This window comes from Mesoplodon mirus (genome assembly GCF_964341445.2).
Source record: "Mesoplodon mirus genome assembly, chromosome: 13".
NCBI classification, from domain to species: Eukaryota; Metazoa; Chordata; class Mammalia; order Artiodactyla; family Ziphiidae; genus Mesoplodon; species Mesoplodon mirus.
In genome coordinates this window covers 29,653,369-29,674,859 of record NC_138989.1, presented here as the reverse complement: position 1 = coordinate 29,674,859, position 21,491 = coordinate 29,653,369, and the positions used below count along the sequence as shown (strand labels likewise).

At 46.7% G+C, this 21,491-nt stretch overlaps 1 protein-coding gene across 4 annotated transcripts in view; it reads right to left on the bottom strand.

Moving 5' to 3' along the window:
* PIEZO2 (piezo type mechanosensitive ion channel component 2) overlaps positions 1 to 21,491 on the bottom strand; it is a gene marked incomplete at its 5' end in the record, with an annotated part of 336,195 nt that overhangs the window by 64,590 nt on the left and 250,114 nt on the right. For 2 of the 4 annotated variants that reach the window (XM_082640709.1, XM_082640711.1), the window contains 10 exons: positions 383 to 626; positions 2,232 to 2,397; positions 3,447 to 3,548; positions 3,643 to 3,847; positions 4,427 to 4,627; positions 6,017 to 6,142; positions 6,424 to 6,600; positions 13,638 to 13,798; positions 15,381 to 15,574; positions 15,923 to 15,955. In XM_082640709.1, the coding sequence (XP_082496835.1) occupies positions 383 to 626; positions 2,232 to 2,397; positions 3,447 to 3,548; positions 3,643 to 3,847; positions 4,427 to 4,627; positions 6,017 to 6,142; positions 6,424 to 6,600; positions 13,638 to 13,798; positions 15,381 to 15,574; positions 15,923 to 15,955 (1,609 nt within the window). The remainder of the gene's footprint in view (positions 1 to 382; positions 627 to 2,231; positions 2,398 to 3,446; positions 3,549 to 3,642; positions 3,848 to 4,426; positions 4,628 to 6,016; positions 6,143 to 6,423; positions 6,601 to 13,637; positions 13,799 to 15,380; positions 15,575 to 15,922; positions 15,956 to 21,491) is intronic. The other 2 variants (XM_082640710.1, XM_082640712.1) reach the window with 1 other exon arrangement.

Here is a 21,491-nt window from a genome sequence, read left to right as displayed (position 1 = left end):
TTTAGCCAATATGATACAATTTTTGAAGACATCCCATGACTGATTCAACTCATAAAAGGGCCACAGTGTAGCCCATCATAGGAATGATCACCAATCATTCCTCAGAAGAGATGGATTTTAATTAATAAAATACATTTTAGAGTTTATTCCTATGAATACGTATCCTCTTGTCCTTGAGAGGGTGGAAATGAGCAAAAAGGATTCTGCTTAATATGGTAAAACAGCGAGTAACAAATGGTCATTTGAATTCTGAGTTTGCAAGCATCTTACGTGGGGCTTTTAAGAGAGCAGTGTGACGGGCCACGGGCTTTTAATAACCACTGAATGGATCGTTTACTCTGATGCTGAAACCGCAAATGTGTTATACAGTGGAGCCACTTACCGACAGTATGTTTTTCATCGTGATCACAAAGATGTTGTATGCAATCAGCCAGTCCCAATATCGCAGGATGCTCTTGATGGGCTTCAGCAGCAAATCGCCCCCAAAGAGCAGGAAGTAGAAGCAGGCCACCAGGTAACCCATGCAGAAGATGCTGATCCTGGTCGTCCCGGTGATGAAGATGATGGTGAGCACGAACCAGAAGAGGTAGCTGAAGATGATCACTTTGGACATGTCCAGGTACGATCTGCAAAACAGAAGCGAAGGACAACACAGACAACAACACGAGTCAGGTCGGGAGGTTCTAGTTGCGGAAGGAACAAATTCACACTGTCCTCCTGACTCTGCCTGGAGGCTCTGTCCAGGCCATCCTGGGAGCCCCGTGTTCCTCTCTCACCGATCACTGCCTGGTCCACAGGAAACCCTCACCGAGTTAGTGATGGACACAGTGGTACCTTGTGAAAACACCACGTGCATGTTTATTTTCATCGAATTCGGGCCAAACTTCCCACAAGTGGCAACATTTTCTGCCTACTACCTGAGTACTCAATACCCTCTCTGTCTTTCTATAGGAGGCCGAGGAAATTCTAAGATACAGATGCCTCTTGGAGCAAGAGAACAGTTAAAAAGGGATTCCTTTCCATGAACTGGAAGTTAATGGATTAAAACAAACACAGAGATTTTGCTAGAGGTGAAAATCTCTCCTCCAGATGAGAAGTAGCTCTGCCCAAGCAGACCCAGAGATTCCAGGCTCTGTCCAACAGTCTCTCTGCACCTCCCTCAGCTGACACGTGGGAGCCATTCTTCCACTATAACTCCCTGAAGGAGGCAGGTGCTCGGGCCTCCATCCTCCTGCAATGAAAGTAGCTGCTGCAGCTTCCCTGGCCTGGGCCATCGGCCCATCTGTATTCACTTAATTACAGCCTCTCAGTTTTGGAGGTTTTGCTTTGGTTGTTTCTCTTCCCAGATTTGGAAAGAAGCACAGAAGAACCAATTGTGGGTCAGATATTTGATAAAAGAGTTGTTATTTTGTGGGAGTTAACAAGTCGCCTCTGATAAATATGTGCAACACTGTCCAGCATCGTTAGGCAATAAGTTGTGCCTTAGAGGAACACTGTCACATAAGCAAACTTTTGAACTTTACTCTTCTTAGACTAAAACATTCAACACTTTTAAATGTTTCTATGATTTTTTCCTACAATATATTACACTCATCCTTGATTTAACACACAGGAGAATGAATAAGATGTCGGTGTTTCTCAGCGTCCCAGGATCACACAGGTAATGTTAGTGACTCAGTCCAGGGGTGAGATCTGAAGGCCCACAGGGCCTCCTGATGTGTGTGGCTTGAAGTCGGTAGAACTGGGCTGCTGGTGTGTTTGAGTGAGTGTGTGTGTGCAACACGTGCGTGTTAGCGCACCGTATGTTTTCCACATATTTCCCTCCCCTGCCTGCAGCTGTTAATTCCTCCTGCAGGAGGCCCGGCCTCTGCTCCTCAGCCCTGACTTGCTTCAGTTTCAGAAATCATAAAACTAAGCTTGTGAGAAAGGACACGGAAACACCAGCCAACACGCTCTGCAGAGGAGCCTCCGGGGCTCCCAGGCAGCAAGTGAGGTCTGGGGCTGTCCTGGGGTTCAGGGGCAGCTGCTTTCCAGAGCTGCTGAGGGCTGTCCAGAGGATGGAGGAAAAGTGGGAGGCTCGGCTTCCAGACCACTGGGCCATCCTGCCCCGTGATTCTTGCCTTTGGGGTGCAATCAGCGGGTCAGCTCCCGGGGAAAGGCAGGGGGAGCTGGAGGCACGGATTCCGGGGATGCACCTTCCCAGGGGCTGTGCGCTCGGGCGGCCGCGTTACCTGCAGTGGATGAAGTCGGGGACGGGGTTGTGCTGGCTGAACGAGGCTGCGTCCAGGTTCATGCAGATCTCCACATTGTCACCTGCCATGATCCGCACGGCGGCCTTGTTTTCATCCTCGAAAATCTGCCGTTGTAGGGAGGCGCACAGAAGCAGCATGAAGTCATCTGGCAAGACAGACACGGGAACTGAAACCCCCTGCTCCCCCTCTGCATCTAGGGATGCGAGGAGGGGTCCCCACGGGGTACCAGCGGCTCCTCATCTGCTACCTGAGTTATGTCCTGAGAGTTCACTTCCTCCTGGATTCCAACCTCCCCCGCCCACCATGGGGACGCAGGAGGGACCACAGACGCTCCGGGGCTCCCGGGGGAGAGTCCCTGGACGCTGTCTGCTCGTCGGTGAGTGAAAGCAACAGGCGATGACTAGTCTTCATGAATCTCTTACACGACAATGCTTGCCTGCGTTGATCTCCCCCTGAAGCTTTGAGGGGCCATTGAGCACTTTCCGTCATCTTTATCTCTTTACAAGCCGTAGATGCAGGCGTTCTGGCTTTCTTTCTCCTCTCCGTCCCCCTCTGCACTGGTAACCAGACTTACCAGAACATACAGGGCGTGGAGGCTGGTGAGAGCAGGTGAAGACGGTGGCCGACGGGGGCGGGTAGAGAGGACGGAGCTGCCCTCACGGCCAGCTGCCCAGAACAGTTCCCCCTCCCAGAGGCGTTGTCTTTAATCTACACCCGCATGTGGGTGGGCAGCAACAAATCTCCACCCCCTATGGTGGGTGCCCAGACCTTAACCTTTGCATGGTCACCCGCCCTTGGACGGGCCCGGGCTGCAGCCCCACTCAGGAGCATCTGTGGTCCAGCTGCGTCCTTCCGGCTACCCCAGCCCACCTGTAGGTGTATGTCTGCGGTGGCAGCAAGAAGCAAGCAATTTGCCCAGGACAAGGCCTCGCCCTGCAGTCCACCTTCTAGAAGGTGGGTGTGTGGTGGCGGAGAGCGGGGTTGTGCATTGGGAAGTGAAATCATGAAAGCGAACATGGTGTTTCCGATGCTATGTATTAACTCTGCAGATGTAACAGGGCCAGCAGAAGCCACTAGCAGCCTGGGATGCTGAGGCATGGAGACCAGCCTGTGACTGTACGTGGGGTAGGGGGGCGCAGGAACGCACCACCAGAAGAAGGACGAGCAAGTGGGAATCCCAATGGCCCCACTTACACACGAGGAACACGGGGTTGGGCCGCACGATGAAGTCTGGGAAATACAGCCACTTGACGATGTTGTCATTGAAGCTGGCGCCCTTGAACCTCCAGGGGTAATCTGCAGGGTGGAGGCGGGAGGAGCCGGGTCAGGGCACCCCTCCGTGCCCTTGTCCCCACTGTCCCTGAGCAGGCTCCCGGTGGGGGGCATTCACCTCGGCACGGGGCGGGAGGGATGCCGATGCAGATGAAGTACTGGAAGGTGATGATGCAGGCCAGGAAGCAACAGTACTTGGGCCACATCTCCGCGATGGCTTTCCTTCGGCGCCGGTACAAGACGGCAATCAGCCAGCAGGCGTGAATCATGGCGTAGAAATCCATCCGCTGACCGATCACGTTAACTGACATGAGGAAACAGGTCTGTGTAAGGATGAAAAGAAGCAGAGAGTCGGCTTCACGGGGAAGGGGAGTGGTGTCAGCGGCCCACCCCGAGCGGGCGGTGGAGACCTGCATTCCTGGGCCAGGGTCCCTGCAGGTGTTCACCTGCGCTGCCTCTTTGGGGTGTTTGCATCATGAAGACAGAAAAACTGATCAGGTCACTGTCAATAAGAACCACTTCAAATGGTGGAGGGAATTACCGTTATGATCTCACCATGAAACATCACTGTTCCAAGTACATTCTATCGAGGGCAGGCCTACCACACCATTCAGGTCAGAACAGTGCATTTTGGCTAAGATTACACAACCAGAAGGCACAAAACAGACATCCACACATCTGTAAGACCAGAGATCCCAAGAGGCCATGTCCACTGCCACAGAGGAGGGGCTGGCACCAGGTCCTGGAGACTTTCAACCAGGCCAGGCTAACCCTTCAGTTAGGCTCCTCCCGGATCCTGAGGAGACAGAGACGTGCCACAAAGCCCCAGTGGCCACCTGGCCAAAAGCAGCCACTGGAGTTTTCACAGGAAAGAAAGAAAACAGGTCAGCAAGGAAACTCACCTCCAGACCAAACTTGTAGAAGAAGTAATTGATGAAATACTTGGCACAATTGACAAGTCCATCATCCAGGTGGAGTCTTGTAATATCGTGAAAGATGGTTTTAGACACGGGGGCCGTGAGGTTGTTCCGACCGCGATAATACTCCTGATGGCGGTAGATGGTGACCTCAAAGGCCAGAATGGCCAGCATCAGGAGGTTGTTCTGGAAAGCAAGGAAACTGCATGTGATGCCACATGGTCATTTAAACAATCCCCATGAGATACCATCTCATTCCATTCTGGGTGTCTAAAAGAACAGTGCATGATCAAATCCCACCTCTATAAAATACAGTCTTGAATTCAATGCTCATTTTCCCTGTTTTATGGGAACAAGGGTGGAGTTATCTCCAATATGCAAATCAGGCTAATTTCCATGATAACAGGATCTGGAACCTCTACACCAAAGACAGGTGATGGTCATGCCTGTTCCTGAAAAAGTACACACTGAACCTGGAAGCCTTGTCCAGTTACCTTGGGAGGGTCGTCCAACCTTCTTTGCAACTAAAAATGAGAAACCCTTGTACAGTGTCCTACAAGGACCCCAGGAAACAGACTGAACTGCTGAGTGGGACTCGCATCAGAGGGGGGATTTTTGAACACCTCTGAAAGGTGGCTAAAGAAAGCAGTAGGTGGAAAAATACGCTGATTATACCACAAAATAATAATAGTGATGATAACAATAATAATAAAATAGTTAACATTTATGTGCCAGACACTATTCTAATCCTCCTTTTCAAATATAGGTTTGTTTTATCTTTACAACAGCTCTTAATGGTAGACATCATTCATACATTACAAACAATATCTGCCATATGAGAAAAAAACTAGAAAGCTATACCAAGAAAAATGAGATGCTTAGCGCACTTTCAAATTCTGGGAGTTGAGTACAAAGATTTTAAATGCATTGTCAGCATAATCCATCAAAGTAAAATGCTCAGATTATCCATCAGAATAAAATGTGAATTACCTGAACTATATTGCTTTCCCTATGTTTGTTACAATTACTTGCAATCAAAATTCCCTTTTCAGAGATATGCTCTTTTTATTTGGCTACCTCTAAACATAATATATGCCCTTGGTTAAATTTGTAGAATTTAGATAGCAAACGTTTCTTGTAATGTGACACCTACTTCTCAGAAACGATCACTGCTGACCATTTGGTATAATTTACTCAGTAGTTTTTCTTTGTGTCTAAAACACTTCATCCTATATACGGTGTTTTGAAGTTTGCTTTTCTTTTCAATGTTACAGTATATTTTGGACATCTTTCGGTGTCTGATAGTGTCAATCGACCTCTGTCTTTGAGTGGTTTTATAATGTTCCAGTGAATATACTTGTCATACATTATTCAATGGATCTCACACTACTCGATTGATTTCTTTTCGGCATAACGCAATCCTGATTTTAATGTTCAGTTGTCTGTTTCGAAGGTGACTGCAAACGCCATGTAAGAGGATGAGGCCCCTATCAAAGCTGAAGTTAGCATCTCCTGGGAAAGGGCTCCAGACATTAACTTGGCAGACGCACAAACTTAGGGTGATGAAGGCTTTACCCTCAGGTAGACAAGCAAAGGAGAGGACTTCCTCAGGCCGACCCACTCCGCTGGGTCAATGGGGGCGCTGTAGAGCAGAGACTTGTTCAGCTGCTGCAGGGGTATATTCGTTTGGTTTTCATTTGGCTGAAAAGAAGAGAAAGGGGAGTAAGAAATGGCCCCATGGAGAGTTCATAGTAGTCTCCCTCAGCTACGGTTGGGGGGAGAGAAGACCCACTTCACGGGGGATATCTCAGCATCAGAAGAGACGGGGGGCCAGAATGCCTCCAACCTGCTGAGCTGCTGAAGGCCAGACAGGATGTTCTGGGGATGTATGTCCCCCAGTATCTGCCTTCCTTCCCTGAAGGCCAGGCAAAGAGATGCCCCCCCTGCCCCCCCGCCCCACCAACCCTGTGTCTGAGGCTCACCAAGGAACAGTTGACAGAAAAGTTTTCAGGCTTAATGGTCTGCAGCTGGTACAACATTTTGCAGACAATGATCACACATGTCCAGACAGTGCAGACGCTAGAAGCCAGGCGGCGGAGCTTGGTGTACGGCAGAGCAAAAGCCCAAGAAATCAAAAATACATAGTTGAACAGAGACACCTGAAAACAGAAAATCAGAAATGGGGACAAAAATACGTAACATGGCACAACATCTACAAAACCTGGCAACCTGATTGATCCTGTTCTGCTGAGTTCAGCAAAGGCTGATTGAGTTCCTTGCATGGGCAAGGCATGGCCCTAAGTGTTAAGACACATGTCTTGTAGGCAGACAGGTGTATAACCAGGTGATGTCAAATAACGTAGCAGTGGGAAACTACATGGGTTAACAGGGTCCTGTGAGAACACCCACAGGGGGTCCTTGGCCCAATCTGGAGCTTCAGGAACATCTCCTGGCAGAGATGACTCCTGAGCTGTGCGTTGAAGGATGCAGGAAGTCAGCCAGGCCAGGAAAGGTGAGAAGTGCATTCCAGGTAAAGGATATACAAGCAAAGGCAGCAAAGCATGAAGTAGCATGATAGGAGCAGGTGACCCCAAACAGATGGAGATTTTGGACTCAACAGCAGTGAACAGCAGCAGAGAGAGAGGCTGGACATGCATCTGGGAGGCACATTTTGATGGACCCTTTACAACCATGTACATGAACCCCTCCTGCAGAAAGCAGAGAGTGCTGAAGGGCTTTCCACTGGGAAACCCTAGGGAAATATTGCATTTTATTTAGATAGTGTAGCTGAGGAATGCAGGTGCATCAGTGGGGTTGGGCCAGAGGTCAGGGGACCAGCTCACACCCACTGCAGTTGTCCAGGAGAACAATGACAAGGGCCCAAACTGGGGTAGTGGGGCAGAGAGGGGGAGGAGTCGGGGGTCTGAGGCGGGAAGTAAAATTAGCAGGATTTGAAGACTGATTAGCTTTGAGCGGTTTGGGGGGCGAGGGAGGAAGTGTGAGAGATGCCTCCTAGCTTCAGGCTTGGGATCCAGAGCCCTGAGAGGATGGCAGTCTCCAACGGAGACAGGATCTTGGGTGGGGGCAGGTGTAAAGCAGGAAGGCAATGACTTCAACTTGCTTTGAGACCATGAGCGTGTTTTTCCATCAGGTAAGATGCCCACTCATTTCCAACCTTTCTTCAGAGCTTGCAGTTCACTGAACAGTACAGAAGCACTGCCATCTTATTCAGTCATGGAAAATCCTCACTTATTCTGAATATTATTAAAATAATATCCGACTATTGTTAAACTGATATCATAGAAACATTTAGTATGATCGGGTAGAAATAACCACAAGAATGCAATTGATAAAACTGAAAAGGTACCAAGTGCCAAGCACTCAGAGAGGTATGGTTACCTGTTGGGCTTACAAAGCTATAAAACAAGAAGTGTGGAGACACCAAGACAGTATTAATTCTGCAGTTTGTTACCTACGACTCTTCTACTTGACTACTTGTCACTGTCCAAGGCATGGAACCTCTCTGAGAGTTAAGTGCTGAAATAGTACAGCAGTAGGAGCTGCTTACAGAATTGAGGATGAAAGAAATACTATCCAAGGAAGTGCCCTGTAAACTACAGTCACAAACATAACAAATAACAGAAGTTACATTTTAGCAAGATATTCTGAGGGGCGGGCCAACTCGGCCGACTCCTCCTCCTCCGTCATCAGCAAGTGTCCTGCTAATTGGGGTGCTAAAAAGCAAATCCTATTAAAGCTCCCATAAAATTAAGTCTCTTTGTTATTTCTTTTATTATGTATTCAAGGCATTGAGTACAAAAACAGTACGATGAATTGACATAGGACTTTTAATCTTTTGAGTGATAGAAAAAGAAAAGATGATATCTTTTATTAATTAGGTTAATTAGGTTAATTAACGAATTAGGTTCACGGTCATACATCCCATGCGGTTCCCTGCCCTCAAGAAACACCCAGGTAGTGCAAGTGAGAACTGCAACAAACAGCCATGACACCGTGATGGCGGGGGTGCGCTGAGCCGAGTTGTGGGTGTTGATCACACTGCTGAACATCTAATTCAGGGTTACAGAAGATGGCCCAGAGGGCGTTAGATCTAAACTGAGGCTGCGGGTACGAACAGGAGCTGGCCAGGTAGAGGAATTGCAGGTGTCAGGCCACACAGGCAAGGGGAGCGTGGGGCGACTATCCTCAGAGCCGCAGGTGGTCCATCTTGAGAGCAGTGGGCTCTGAGTCCATTCAGAGGACTCGGCAGCCCACCTGGCGGTTCAAGTGTCTAGGATAGGAAATGGTGAAGGGGTACAGGGCCAGATCATGTGACTGTGAAGATGAGAGAGAGCTTTGAAAGTTTTTGAGAAGAGGATGAACACGATCCTAGTTACAGGCTGGAAAGAAGACCCTGGCCACACAATGGAATACGTATTGGAAGGAGAAAGGATGAGAGCAATTTTGGGAACTGGTCAGAGGATAGTTGCCTTTCATATCCACGGGCTCCCCATCCTGGGGTAGAGAGGGCCAGCTGTAATCTCAAAGGAGGCTGAGGGAGAGGTGGCGGGCTCAGCTGTAGAGATATTTCGTGGAAGGGGCTTTGGGACACTCAAGAATGAGGTCCCGTCCAGTTGTCCCTTGGAGATACGGGTCTGGAGTTTAAAGAGAGGATGGGTTTGAAGGTACAGATGTCCGCTCATTGTACGGAGGTGACACATGGAGCACAGGAGCTCCTGACACAGCTGCCAGAAGTCTGGAGTCAGTAGAGGGGGCTGCAGACAGAGCCTGCAGGCCCCTGAGAGAAGCTGGTGGGGAGAGGAGAAGGGGACCATGAGTGAGACAGAGGAAAGGCCAGGAAAGGGTTCGGATTTGGAAAACAACAGTGGGGAGAGCTTCAAGGATAAGGAAATGGTCACCAAGATCCAATGACCTGGAGAATCAAGTTAAATAAGGACTGAAAAGCTCTGTCACGTGGGTGTTTTTGTTTCTTATCATTTTACAAACAGGAAAACAGGGACTCAGAGAAGTGTGGTGCTTCATTCAATGCAATCATGGTTGACAAAGGTCTCTTCATGTCCCTGATGATAAGAATCTCATGGAACATACATTTTTAAAAAATGACAGATATCTAGGCCCCCACCAATATCCAACGAGTCAGAATTTCTAGGGAAATAGCTGGTCATCCACGTATACAACAAGCAGTCAGACAATTCTTATTATGCTTGCCCATCCCCGGTCCCCCTCCCTCAGAGCTCCCACTGCTTCAATGTCACCTCCATGGGGCCACCTCGGCATGACATCCCTCTCCTGAGCACCCAGTGGCTCCTCCCCCATCAGCAGTGATGGTGACTTTGGTTTTATTTACCAGCCGCTACCATCAGACTGCAAGCTGAGGGAGGAAACGTGTCTGCCATGCTTTTGTGTCAGCATCTAGCACCATATAACCATTCAATTTATTGTAATTTACTGTGAGTACATAATAAAAACTAAATGCATGCTTAGCGAGAGTGAAAATAATAATAATAATGAAGTATCAACTGATATCTGGGGAAAATTTCAAACTTGCAAAGTTATTGTATTTACTTCCTTCAGTCAGTAAACATTTATGGAGCTTCTACACTGGCCAGGCCCTGTGGGACATGCTAAAGATACTTGAAGAAATGAGGACTGGCCACTCCTCCAAGAATATCTTGATCTCACAGAGCTCACTAGGAACCTTTTGAAATGAGCACAGCTGCGTATAAAACAAGAAGACAATGGTATATGTATTTTAAAAATCTAGGTCTTTCCAAAATGGTGTCACTCTGAGTAAGAGATGCAGAGGGTTTCTGTAATGAATTCTTTCCCATGGTCTCTTCCTCCTCAGATGTCCATGAAGATAACCTGGGGAAAGTTTAACATTTGTGGGGGAAATGGCCCCGAAAGCTTGTGAAAACCAGCACCCTTGCTGGTGGCCTTGGATAAAGATGGTTTGAATGCAAAGCACATGTGTGGCCACATATCTTGAAGATTTAACTGGGGATGTGGACTTTGTTCTCATCTTGCCATTTACTGATGGGCTGTTTTTGAGACAGAATTTTTTTGTATTAATCAAAATTAATAAGCTACGGACAGCAAATATACGTAGCAAATGTCATTGCTGATGGACTGCTCCTGTGGGAATGAGTGGAGCCTTCAAAGCAGAAGAGGTCCCTGCAGGCGGAGGTGAGCACCTCAGAACGCACAAGCCCGGAGAGGCCGTTCTCAGGTGAGCAGTGCCCCTAGATGGTACAAAATTCAGCCACATCCACGCTGGGTTGACATATGGCTCCTTATGAGAACTACGTGCAAGAGGCAGCGTCTATCTCTCCTCCCACCTGTAGTCAGTGTAGAGAGATGTTAAATCCAAGTGTCATGAGGCACCAAGTTGGAGCAGGTCAGTGCGACATCGCAAAACGAGGTTCTGGCCAAACGTGTACAAATTTCCAAACAGTCGATGGGAAACCATGTAGAGATCTGCCAATGGGTCCAGGAGGACACAAATGGGTCAAGACGGTGAAGATGACAGGGGGGAGCGTGAAGGGGATTCTCTGTAGGGCGGCGCTTCTGTCTGTCCCTCAACCCTGAGATGGTGAGGGTAAGGAGGAGATGCCAATTCTCTACCAAAGTCCTGAGGGAGGCGCTCCAAGCAGGACCCCTCAGCAGTCTCAGTGTGTGCACCTTGGAGTTGGTGACAGGGTTGGGGCACTGATGTCCAATGTCACCCGGAAAATCCAGCAGCAAGGAGAGAGAGGATGCTTTGGTGACAGTGCAGGGTCATTGCTTCATTGGGACCCATGGCCAGAGGCAGAGTGGGGACCTCATGCCTACTCCCCCAGGGCTGTTGTGGACATGCACATGGGCCTGTTCGAGCACAGCAGGGGGGCGCCCACAAGGCTGTGGGTCCAGGAGGAGTGGGTGCTGGAAACCATGGGCTGGGTGACGGCCCCAGAGCTGCAGCTGGAGCCATCGCAGAGGAGCCTCCGGGAGGAAAAGGGTAGATTTGATCATCCTCAGCCCAGTGTGAGGCCATCCTAGGACAGTGCAAGTCAAATCAGAATATCCCACATCCCCGCCACCCCTGCCCAAGTCCATAACACCAGTCAGTTCATTGGAGCAGGGAGGCGGTGAGGGAGGTGAGTGTGAGAAAGAAAGAAGCAGCTGGAAGAGGACATGTTTCCACTGGGTGAGACCAGAGTTTGCTTATTCTCCGTGGCTAGACAACTCTGATTAATGAACTGAGATCTTGCTTGCTATTCACGGTAACTACAGGGCTTTCCATTACCTGAGGATGATCAGAATGTGTCTTGCATTCGCGCACGGAGAAAAGTTCAGTTGTTCTTATAATTATGCCTTGTGTTCTGATGGCTCAGTGCTCCCATGACGTTAATAAGAATCAGCTGTGAACACAGTGATGGTGCCCAGGTACCAAGTCAGTGCAGAGAGGGGAGGCCTCAGAGTCACTGACCCCCAGGACCATGTGGTGACTCACCCTTCAGGTGGGGTGACCTCCCCAGACACACTTGGGGGTCAAACCATCCTACAGCACCAGGATTCAAGCAGTGCCAGCAGTGGGAGAAGAATGTCTCCGATTCATGAGTCTCTTAACGTGTTTTAAAGTTATAGGTGAGAGAGATGGGATCAGAAATGAAAATTTTGGAAGTCTGTGCAATATGTGAATTGTAGGGGAGGAACTGGTCGCATGCCACCAAAGGCCGTTTTTCTAATGGTGCAACAGAGTGAAGAGACCGTAATCCTTTATTTACTTGACAGCCTATTAATAACGCATTCTCAAGACTCATTAGGATGATTTAAAATTATATGTATATATGTCTGCTTTTCATTTAGGATTTATGAGAAAGTGGTGTCATTTAACCCCCTCTTTCTTTCTCCTTCTGGACTCGCCAGGATGGATTCAGAGAGTGGGTCTTCCATGCCCTACTCACACTAATTTCTCTTTCATTGAATGCCCACTCCCATCATTCAATTGTCTTACAATGCCCCCGCACCAACTCTGCCACACATCAGAAATCATCTGCACACCAGACTTGGTTAATTCAGAAATGGACTTTGTTCATTTTTAGCCACAGGCTTTCTCTGATCCTTTTTCATCGTTCTTTAATATTCCGACCCTCAAATCCTGTCTGAATTGGTCAATTCACCTGTAAAGTTAAAGTGCTTTAACTTTTTTATTCTCAATTAATATACATATTAGGCTAAATTTTAGTTCTAATCAATGTACAGACTTGGTTACTTAACGATGGAGCATGTGTCATTTTCTGCCACAAATCTTACCGGGACAGTGGTTCCTGTTTTGTTCCCACCTGGCCCTGATTACCCATCCACTTCAGATGGTTTGTATGAAAAGGGAGAAAGTCCCAGTTTAGACTGGAGAGCTCACATTAAGGTTTACCCCTTGGTTACCCACTCGTGAAACATTTTGGGGTTCATAGTACTGTAGTTGTAATATTAATATTATTACTTAACTTTTAAAAAATTATAGGCAGTCTTTCCTGACCTAATTTTTAGAGGGCAAAGGCTCTTTGAGTTGTCACTAACTCAAAAAGAGTTCAGGGAAATTAGAAATACATGAAAATTATCTGTTGAAGAAACTGAAAGAAAGCTAACTTCTCACAGTAAACACCAAATCATTGTTGGCTGAATGATGACTCTTCCCTTTTCAGGTAAGAAAACAGAAGTGCCATTACAATGTTGAAAGACTTTGTGCTTCATATCAGAAACTCCAATCATGAACAGGGTGAGCTCTAAGAAAGATTCTATCAAATTTTGGAACCTGCGTTTCCTTGGTAGCATACACCGGAATGTTATTGCTTTCCCCAAAGAGAATTTATGGAGGTAGATTCCCACGCACGTAGTGCAGAAAAGCATTGTGTCTCATACCCTTCACTAAAGACTAGATGAAAATCAGGAACCTCTGTGACAGGATCACACTGACGAGGGACTAAGCGGGGGGCCCTTTCTGCCCTGAGATCGCTCCCTCTTCTCAGAATAGCTGTCCTGTGGTTTTCTGTGTGTCAAGTGTATGTGCCTGTCTCAGACCTTGGTGTCCTGACGTCGTGGGAAATCACCCTTAAAAAATCAGGGACAGTTGACAAAGGAAAGTGGCGACGGGCCCTGGTTCGGTTTGGCCTGAGGATAAACAGGCGTCACTTGCCTCTTTCACGGACACCCAGATGATGTAGGAGGAGACGATCTTGATGATGTGAAGCTCCAGGATCCACCACAGGAACGTCTGCAGCTGGTGGAAACACTCCAGGAACTTCAGGAACAGCACCGTGAGGCGGTCAATCACCAGGTGCCACTTGTTCCTCAGATCTGCAGGGCAGGGAATGTGCCCGAGGGCACGAAAAGGGCTTGTGTGTGCGATTACGGTTGAAAGCCTACCTCGTATCATCCCCATGGGAACGAGAAGCTGCAAAATCAGAGTAGTGGATGAATTCTATCTAAGACACCCCGATCTGGAGGAAGGTGGTCCAAGAATCCCACGTCCGGTGATGACTTCGATGTCACACGCCGAGAATGAATGAAGGACAGGCTGCTTTCACCCACCTTTTCATTAAATTTGTGCAAAAAAGAATTTTGACCTTGTTTACTCTTAGGGCTGAGCTACGATTCCTTGATTTCCCCTGAATATTAAGTAGCTGAGTTCCCTCTTCATGACATTTTTCTTGCCAAAACAGTGGTTCCTTAAGCGCCAATCTCCTTGCCGGGGCTTAACTAGGGGGTGGGCAAAGCCCACCAGCCGCCCTGGACGAGCCCACCCCTGTCACAGCGGAGGACGGACCTGAGAGGCTGAATGACTGAGTCACAGTTCACCAAGTGCGGCGCTCAGACTCATTCCAGTCATAATTTTTAATCAAATTCGTCATTTTCTACCTTCCACCTTGTGCTAGGGAATAACATTTTGCAGACTGGGGTCATGCTTCTGCCTAGAAGGTCTGTCCCAGTTAATCTGAACAAAAGTCCCCACAGGACTGTTTCACGCAATCAGCCTGTCCCTGCCTTTGCAGACAGAAGCCTCACGGGCCCAGGCAGATAAGACCCAGGGTCTCTGTACGTAGCTTCCAGACCTGGCTGGGGTGTTTGCAACAGGTAATGTACTTGGTTCTGAAGGTTTAAGGAAGGTTTTAGTTATTGTGAAAATGTTTATTTACAGAACGACTCGGGTGACAGTCTCTGTAAGATTGAGGTCACACCTGGGCACAGTTTCGAGGTTTCAGGGGCAAGTAAAGAGGGAGCAGGTGAACAGCTACAGCCCAGTCTTTGGTGAGACGTTCTTGTAAAGCTCAAACCTGCCTTTAAGTATAAAATAGAACCTAGTTCTGAGCCCTTGGTCCCCAGAGCTTGGTTTCCGTCACCTGAGGAAGGCACATCCCTCAGATACGCAGGGAGCATTTCTGGGCCTCTCCTAGGGTTTCTGCGATGAGTGGGCGAAGGGGCCAGTTTGTGCAGAGCTTGTCTTTGGGAGGGACCTTCCTCCTGGTGCTGCCTTTTATTTTCTACTTTGTAAAGCACAGAGCACCAGAAAAGACAAGGGCAGCATCTCAGCCTCACAGCCTCAGAATGTCACCCCTCCCACCACAAAGGCTATGCTCTCTGGTTCCTCCATGCTTCCTGGGAACTAACAGACTAAACGAAACTGGGCAGGACCCTGCAGGACCCAGACAACCAGCCATCTGCCATCTTCCTCTAAGTCAGAATTACAGGGAAATCACTGGAGCAATTGGAACAGGAAAGCTATGCCTACAGAAACCAATAAACCACACCCTGGTCTCTAGTTCACTGCCTGGGTCGAGTGTATACTCATTTTCTGCACTTGGAGCAAGTCAGTGTTTCATTCCCTCCGTCTGGGAGCCGGCATCTTCTGAGCAGCTCCTGGGGCGGGCGGGCAGCTTACCTGACGTCTCTTCCTCCTCCTCGTCGTCCTCTTCCTCACTGTCCTTGCCGAGCTCGCCCTTCTTGGCCTTTGCCGGGCATCCCCCCGGCTTCTCCTCCCCAGGTCCAGCCAGCTGCTTGGCTTCCACCACCTCCAAGCTGGCGGTTGGCTTCATCATGGCGAGGTCGGGAAGGCTTCCCTCGGGGTGGGCCAGTCTGTGGGCAGAGAGCAGCCGAATCAGGGGAGGGAAGGGTTCCGGGGGATGCGAGTGAGGGGCCCGTGAAGGAGGATCAACAAAACGGAAGTCACTACACGGCCTGGCATGTGGGCTTGTTAGCATCCGGTCGCTTTTTATTTTTTAAAGCTCTTTCTAAAAACGAACTGTAAACTCAGGTTTGGTTAGCTCTTCCAATTCAGGTTCTAGTGATGAGTTGGTCATGAGAGCTATCAACACCTAAACTTGACATTTCTCCCACAGGAGAAAATGGTCAGAGTTTAGGATGGAGAAGCATGAAATGGCATTGTGTAGAGCAAGCATTTCATGGCTTCACAGGGGGACTTACTCATTTTGGTAGATTGGTAATTTTTTCTTGATGCTGCTCAAAGTAATTGAAATAGAAAGGAAAAAAAGGAGATGAGAACAGAAGAATTATAAGGAAAGTCAGAGATCAAACATCATGCTATACATCATCCACTGTTGCATTCCTGTACACCGGGTGCAGGGGTCCTAACGCCAAGTGCATTCCAGGATGGCAGCCGCAGCGGGCTTTGACTGGGAACCCTGTGCCTGGCAACTGATCTGAGAGTGGACGGGACTGCAGTGGTCAAGGACAGAATGCAGAGACTGCTGAGGCAAATCAGATCATGCTTTTTTAGTAACACAGCAAACCATCCCCCAGGAATCAAGTCATTCACATCTAAGCAGGGATTTTTAAATTCTTAAATAACGTGTAACATCAGTCAACCTTTGCATAGACCAATCCCATTCTGTCATCATCTGAAGCATATGCAGCGGGTGCTAATGCTTTTGGGGGTAAGAAGCCTGCATCACGCCCCATCCTTGGGCACCAGGCGAGCTGCTAGACCAGCTCTCCTGAGAAGACATGCATGAGCCTGGATGAGGGAGCTGAGCCGCTGAGCCTCTGAGCTCGTGGGAGCTGCAGCCTCACCGAGCCCAGCAGACTCTCAGGCGGTCCAGCTGACTTTGTGGTGGATAATAACAAGTACAATCTTTCTCTTCGATTTTTAAAAAACGTGTATCTTTTTATTCATATTCAAATGACTGTTTGAAGGAACATTTGTGGGCAACAGATATTAGGAAAAGGTCTATTGGAATCACACATAGTCCTCTCCCTTTGCAATAATTAATCTATACATTTCAGCCCGGCTGTAACAGGATGGACACTTAATAATGTTATTATATCTGTACCGTTGTGGGCTCTGAGTCAATTATTTCACCTCTCTGGAATTTACTTGTTTTTTGTTTTTTACAGAATGAGGTTTGGCTACATAAAAATCCAAGCTCACATGCAACTTGCTGGTTTTACATTTAAAACGCCTGTGATATTGGATAACTGTGGTCATGAATCTGCATTGTCCTTAGACTGTTAGAGAGGTTCTCCTTCAAAAGTAATTCTTTTTAACAGGGTGTCAAGTAGGTAAATTACAGAGTGTCAGAAATGAATTGTTAATTTAATGAACAAAGAACATTCTGAGGATGGTGGAAGAAATTGTGCAGATATACACTTGCTTATTTTCTTAAGGTAGACAATTCACCCTCCACCTTTGGGGAAGTTCCCCATTCTTGAAACTATAGTCCCACATCTCCTACACCAGCTCCGTGCATCAACTTTCAGGGTACTTCTTTTCTGTCCCTGCTTCATCAGGACTCTACGTATTAAAGGGTATTAAGGTGAACGTCAGGTGCTACACAAATGTCAATGTTTCTATGTCCTCTTCAGGGTAAGCAAGGGATTGCATTTTACAAGTGAGAAGACACTTTCACAATGACAGAAATTTGTGGATCTTACTGTGGAAGTATGACCACTTATATAATCTACCTCGGCACTGCCATGACTTGATAATGAAAACAACTTTCCAGTAATGAGTGCTATTTGTGGAGGGAAACTCCCAGAGATGAGGCTGTTTCTGCAGTTGCCACTATGGCTATGTAACAAAAGGTCCTCCAGCCACGAGACCCCCAAAGTGCTGTCCAGATTGAGGGGAGATTATTGAACGAAGGAATCACATCAGACTAAAAGAACATCAGACTAAACCTTTTGGAAGTAAGTCCGGAAGATCTACTTCTGGAAACTTGTCAGTTACAGGAGACCTGGGACTTGATGGAGCTGGGGGTGTCGGGGAGAGGGGAGAGAGTTCCTGTGTCTAATGCTGCTCCCTCCTCTCTGACATCATCCTCGTGAGGAAACAGTGACACTGATGCCCTCTGGAGCAGCCTGACCTCCGAGCTTGTAACACAAGGCCAACAACAACAACAACAAAAAAAAAAAAAAGAAAAAAAGAAAGAAAAGACAAAAGGGGAAGCGTGTATCAGGCTATAATTTACCAGCCTAGGCGTTTGCCATCTGAAATTTCACTGAGAAAATTTGCGTGCATAAAATGAGTACAGATGAAAGTATTTTCAATGCATGGTTGGAGTTTCTATTTTAAAAAGACACTTGTGTGAATCCTTTCGACTTTCATTTTTTTCTCATTTTTCTCACAGCATTTTTTTTGAGGCAATCCAGAATAATGTTAAAAGCATGCTCTTTGGAATCAGAACGACTTAGATTCAAGCCTCAACTAGACATCTTACTAGCGAGAGGACTTGGCAAAGTTCCTAACCATGTCTTTTATTTTATTTTTTAAAAATTTTTATTGAAATATAGTTGATTTACAACATTCCATTAGATTCAGGTGTACAACAAAGTGATTCAGTTTTACATGTATATATATATACACATTGGGTTGGCCAAACACTTCACTGGGGTTTTTCCAATGTTACTGAAAAACCCAAACAAACAGTTTGGCCAACCCAGTATGTATTTGCCATGTCTTTTAAATCTCAGTTTGCTGATCTGTGAAATGGAATAACAGTGCCTACTTCCTGGGATGTTGTGAAAATGGAGGTGATTTCCGTTAAGTGCTTAACACGGTGCTTAGTACACAGGAACATTTTTAGAGTAAAGAACCATCTGCTAATGACAGATCTGCATATACTTTTTGATAATCCGCATCATCAATTCATGCTAAGGAAGAAGCAGAATCAGGACACACCTTCGTGTGGGACCACACAGCACAGGATGCTGGGGTGGGCACTCAATTTGGACTCTAATTCTGTCATCAGCATATTCCTTAATGGCTTGTGTGTTAAAATGGCCATTCAGAGAACAGTGCAAATGTTTCTCCCTCGAGAATCTGTCTCCTATGGTCTCAATGCCCAGGGCCTCTTATGGCCACCATCACCTCCCTCTGCCACGTGGCCAGATCGGGTGGGTTGCTGCAGGGCTGGGATCCGACTGCCCAGGGCAGGGTCGAGGCAGAACTGGCTGCCCCTTTGCTGTCACGGACAGCTGTATCGATTCCCCAGGAAAGCCTGTGTACCTTAACTTAGATATGTACCTCCCCTTAACTAATTTTAAAAAGGGATCCTGATTTTTCAAAGACTAAATTAAAAACCACCGTCTAGTGAAAAAAACATTCCCTGAAACTTCCAGCAAAGGAACTTAGGATGCTTGTAATTCTCTGCTGATCCTCACGTGTGGATTATCCCATCACTGGTGGATGACTTCCACTTTGGGATCCAAACCGACCAGCTGATGAACCAGATTCTCCCGGACCCCGCCCCAGCTTCCTTAAATCCCACCGTTTTGCCTGTCTTTCCCCTCAGGGAGCCCATTTCCTTCTCTTTGCATTTTCTTGACCTCGACTGTAACCCTGGTCTTGCTTTTATGATGATGCAAGCTCTGAGCTTAATCCTCTGACTATTTCTTAACCACGATGGTTCTCTCCTCTTGGATTCCAACAGAGCAGGTGACTTTTGTCTGTTTATTCACCCACCCTCTCTCTTTCATGCTTCCGCAGCTCTGTAAGTCAATGTGTGCATTTCTCAATTTGTGTCCACATCATTTTATTCTCCCCTTGAGGACAGAAATCCAGTCTCACTCTGCTCACCTCCCTTTGCTTGGTGTACACGATCATTCCCTGAGTGTTTTTGGTGAGTGAATTCTATACACTGGAGAGGCATTCTAATTTGAAACCAAAGAAACAAATTAAGGAGAGTTGAAGAGGTTTAAGTCTGTACTAGGAGTTGACTTTGAAAAGCCACATATTAAGCTACTTTCCAATAAAGAAAATGGAAATTCTACTACGGTAAAATCCCCTAAGGCCTAAATTCCATTTATTTATAACTACTTCAAGGTAAACTGCACTCACCCCATTCATTAGACTATTAGAAAAAAGGAACTTTCTTGCAAATGTGTACTATTTGTAAGTAATATTTAAAGTAGAAGTTTTAAAACTCTTTAAGATTATATTCTGGAACTCCTAAGCACTTTGAGAAAACTATATTCACAGATGAGCAGTTGATTTAATTTAATTCAATTTAATGTCACATCTTAACTCTGTGTGGTAGTAATTCCTCCAAAAAAAATCTACTAGACAAGATTGGGTATAATGGCTCTGGTTTGTGTATATGTGGGAGAAATAAATAATCATTACTCCTGTTAAAATCTTCTAAATCAGTCTGTTTAGATTCAGCTGGAACTTCCTGCAATTTTTCACATCATCAAAATCTTACCAGTCACCCACTGTCCTAAACACACCCGCCACTTCACACCTCGTTAAGGTCAAGTCTAAATTGTAATCGACGCAGAAGTCGAATGTAGCTATGTCCCCTCTTTCATTGGAACTCGTGTTTACAAACATATTATTCTCCTTATAAAACAGCATTGAGCGTACAGAAATAAATTTTGGGAGATAGAAAGCTTATTTACTTAAATAAAAGGTTCACCCTATCATTGGACACACTTCACGTGCAGCCTTTCAGAGGCACACATTGTCCAGAGAGGGATGGGTTTGTTAGGTCACGTGTCCCTTAAGGCAGAGCTCTGGCCTTTCTTAAAATGTTAGCATTCAGACAAAAATGAGAGATTCCACTGGAAAGAAGACTGAGCTAATGGTGGAATGCTTCAAGTTTTAAATTATTTCAGATGACTTTGCATCTAGATCATTCTAAGAATTCCTGAGTGAATTCACTGGCCTTGTGACTTGGGTTAATGGGCATAGGCTTTCTCTCAAGAGAAAAGTCGGGGACAAAGGGGGCCAAAACTTGTACAGTCGTCCCTCGGTATCCATGGTGGACTGGTTCCAGGACCCCCGAAGATACCAAAAGCCACGGATGCTCAAGTCCCTTATATAAAATGGTGTAGTATTTTCATATAACCTATGCACATCCTCCTGTATACTTTAAATCATCTCTAGATGACTTACAATACCTAATACTATGTGAATGCCATGTAAATAGTAGCTTGCTCACAGCAAATTCAAGTTTTGCTTTGGGGAACTTTCTGGAATTTTTTTTCTTTTCACATATTTTTGATCTGTAGTTGGTTGAACCCATGGATGCAGAACCCGCGGATACGGAAGGCCAAGTGTATCAGCCATCAGAGCCCATCAAACCAATTCCTGACCTCTTGGATGCTCCAGCCACTTCCTCTTAAAGCAAATGGTCAATACTTTATGAGAAACACTGAGGGAGAGAGATAGAGATTGTGCTTCCCTATGTTTAGAGGGATAAGACTGATGTAGCTGCTCGAGATTTCTGGTTCAAGTCTCTGTCTTACTTCTCTGCCTGGCAGCTAAAAACCTGAGGTTGACTTTTCTCTCTCAGGCTGTCCACAAAACTGGCCCCAAAGGGAGCAAGCCCGGACTCCTTCCTCTTCTGCAGAGATCTGCACACGATACGCTAAGTTTTTACACCTCCTTCTATAAGTTCTGCCTCCTAGGGTTTGCTATTTGGTTGTCAGCCTTGGGATTTTACTTAAGATAACGACTAGAAAACCAACAAATCTTTCCCAGGGTTATTTTGTTAAGTGGATTTCTTGCAAAATACATGTTTCTATTAACTAAATT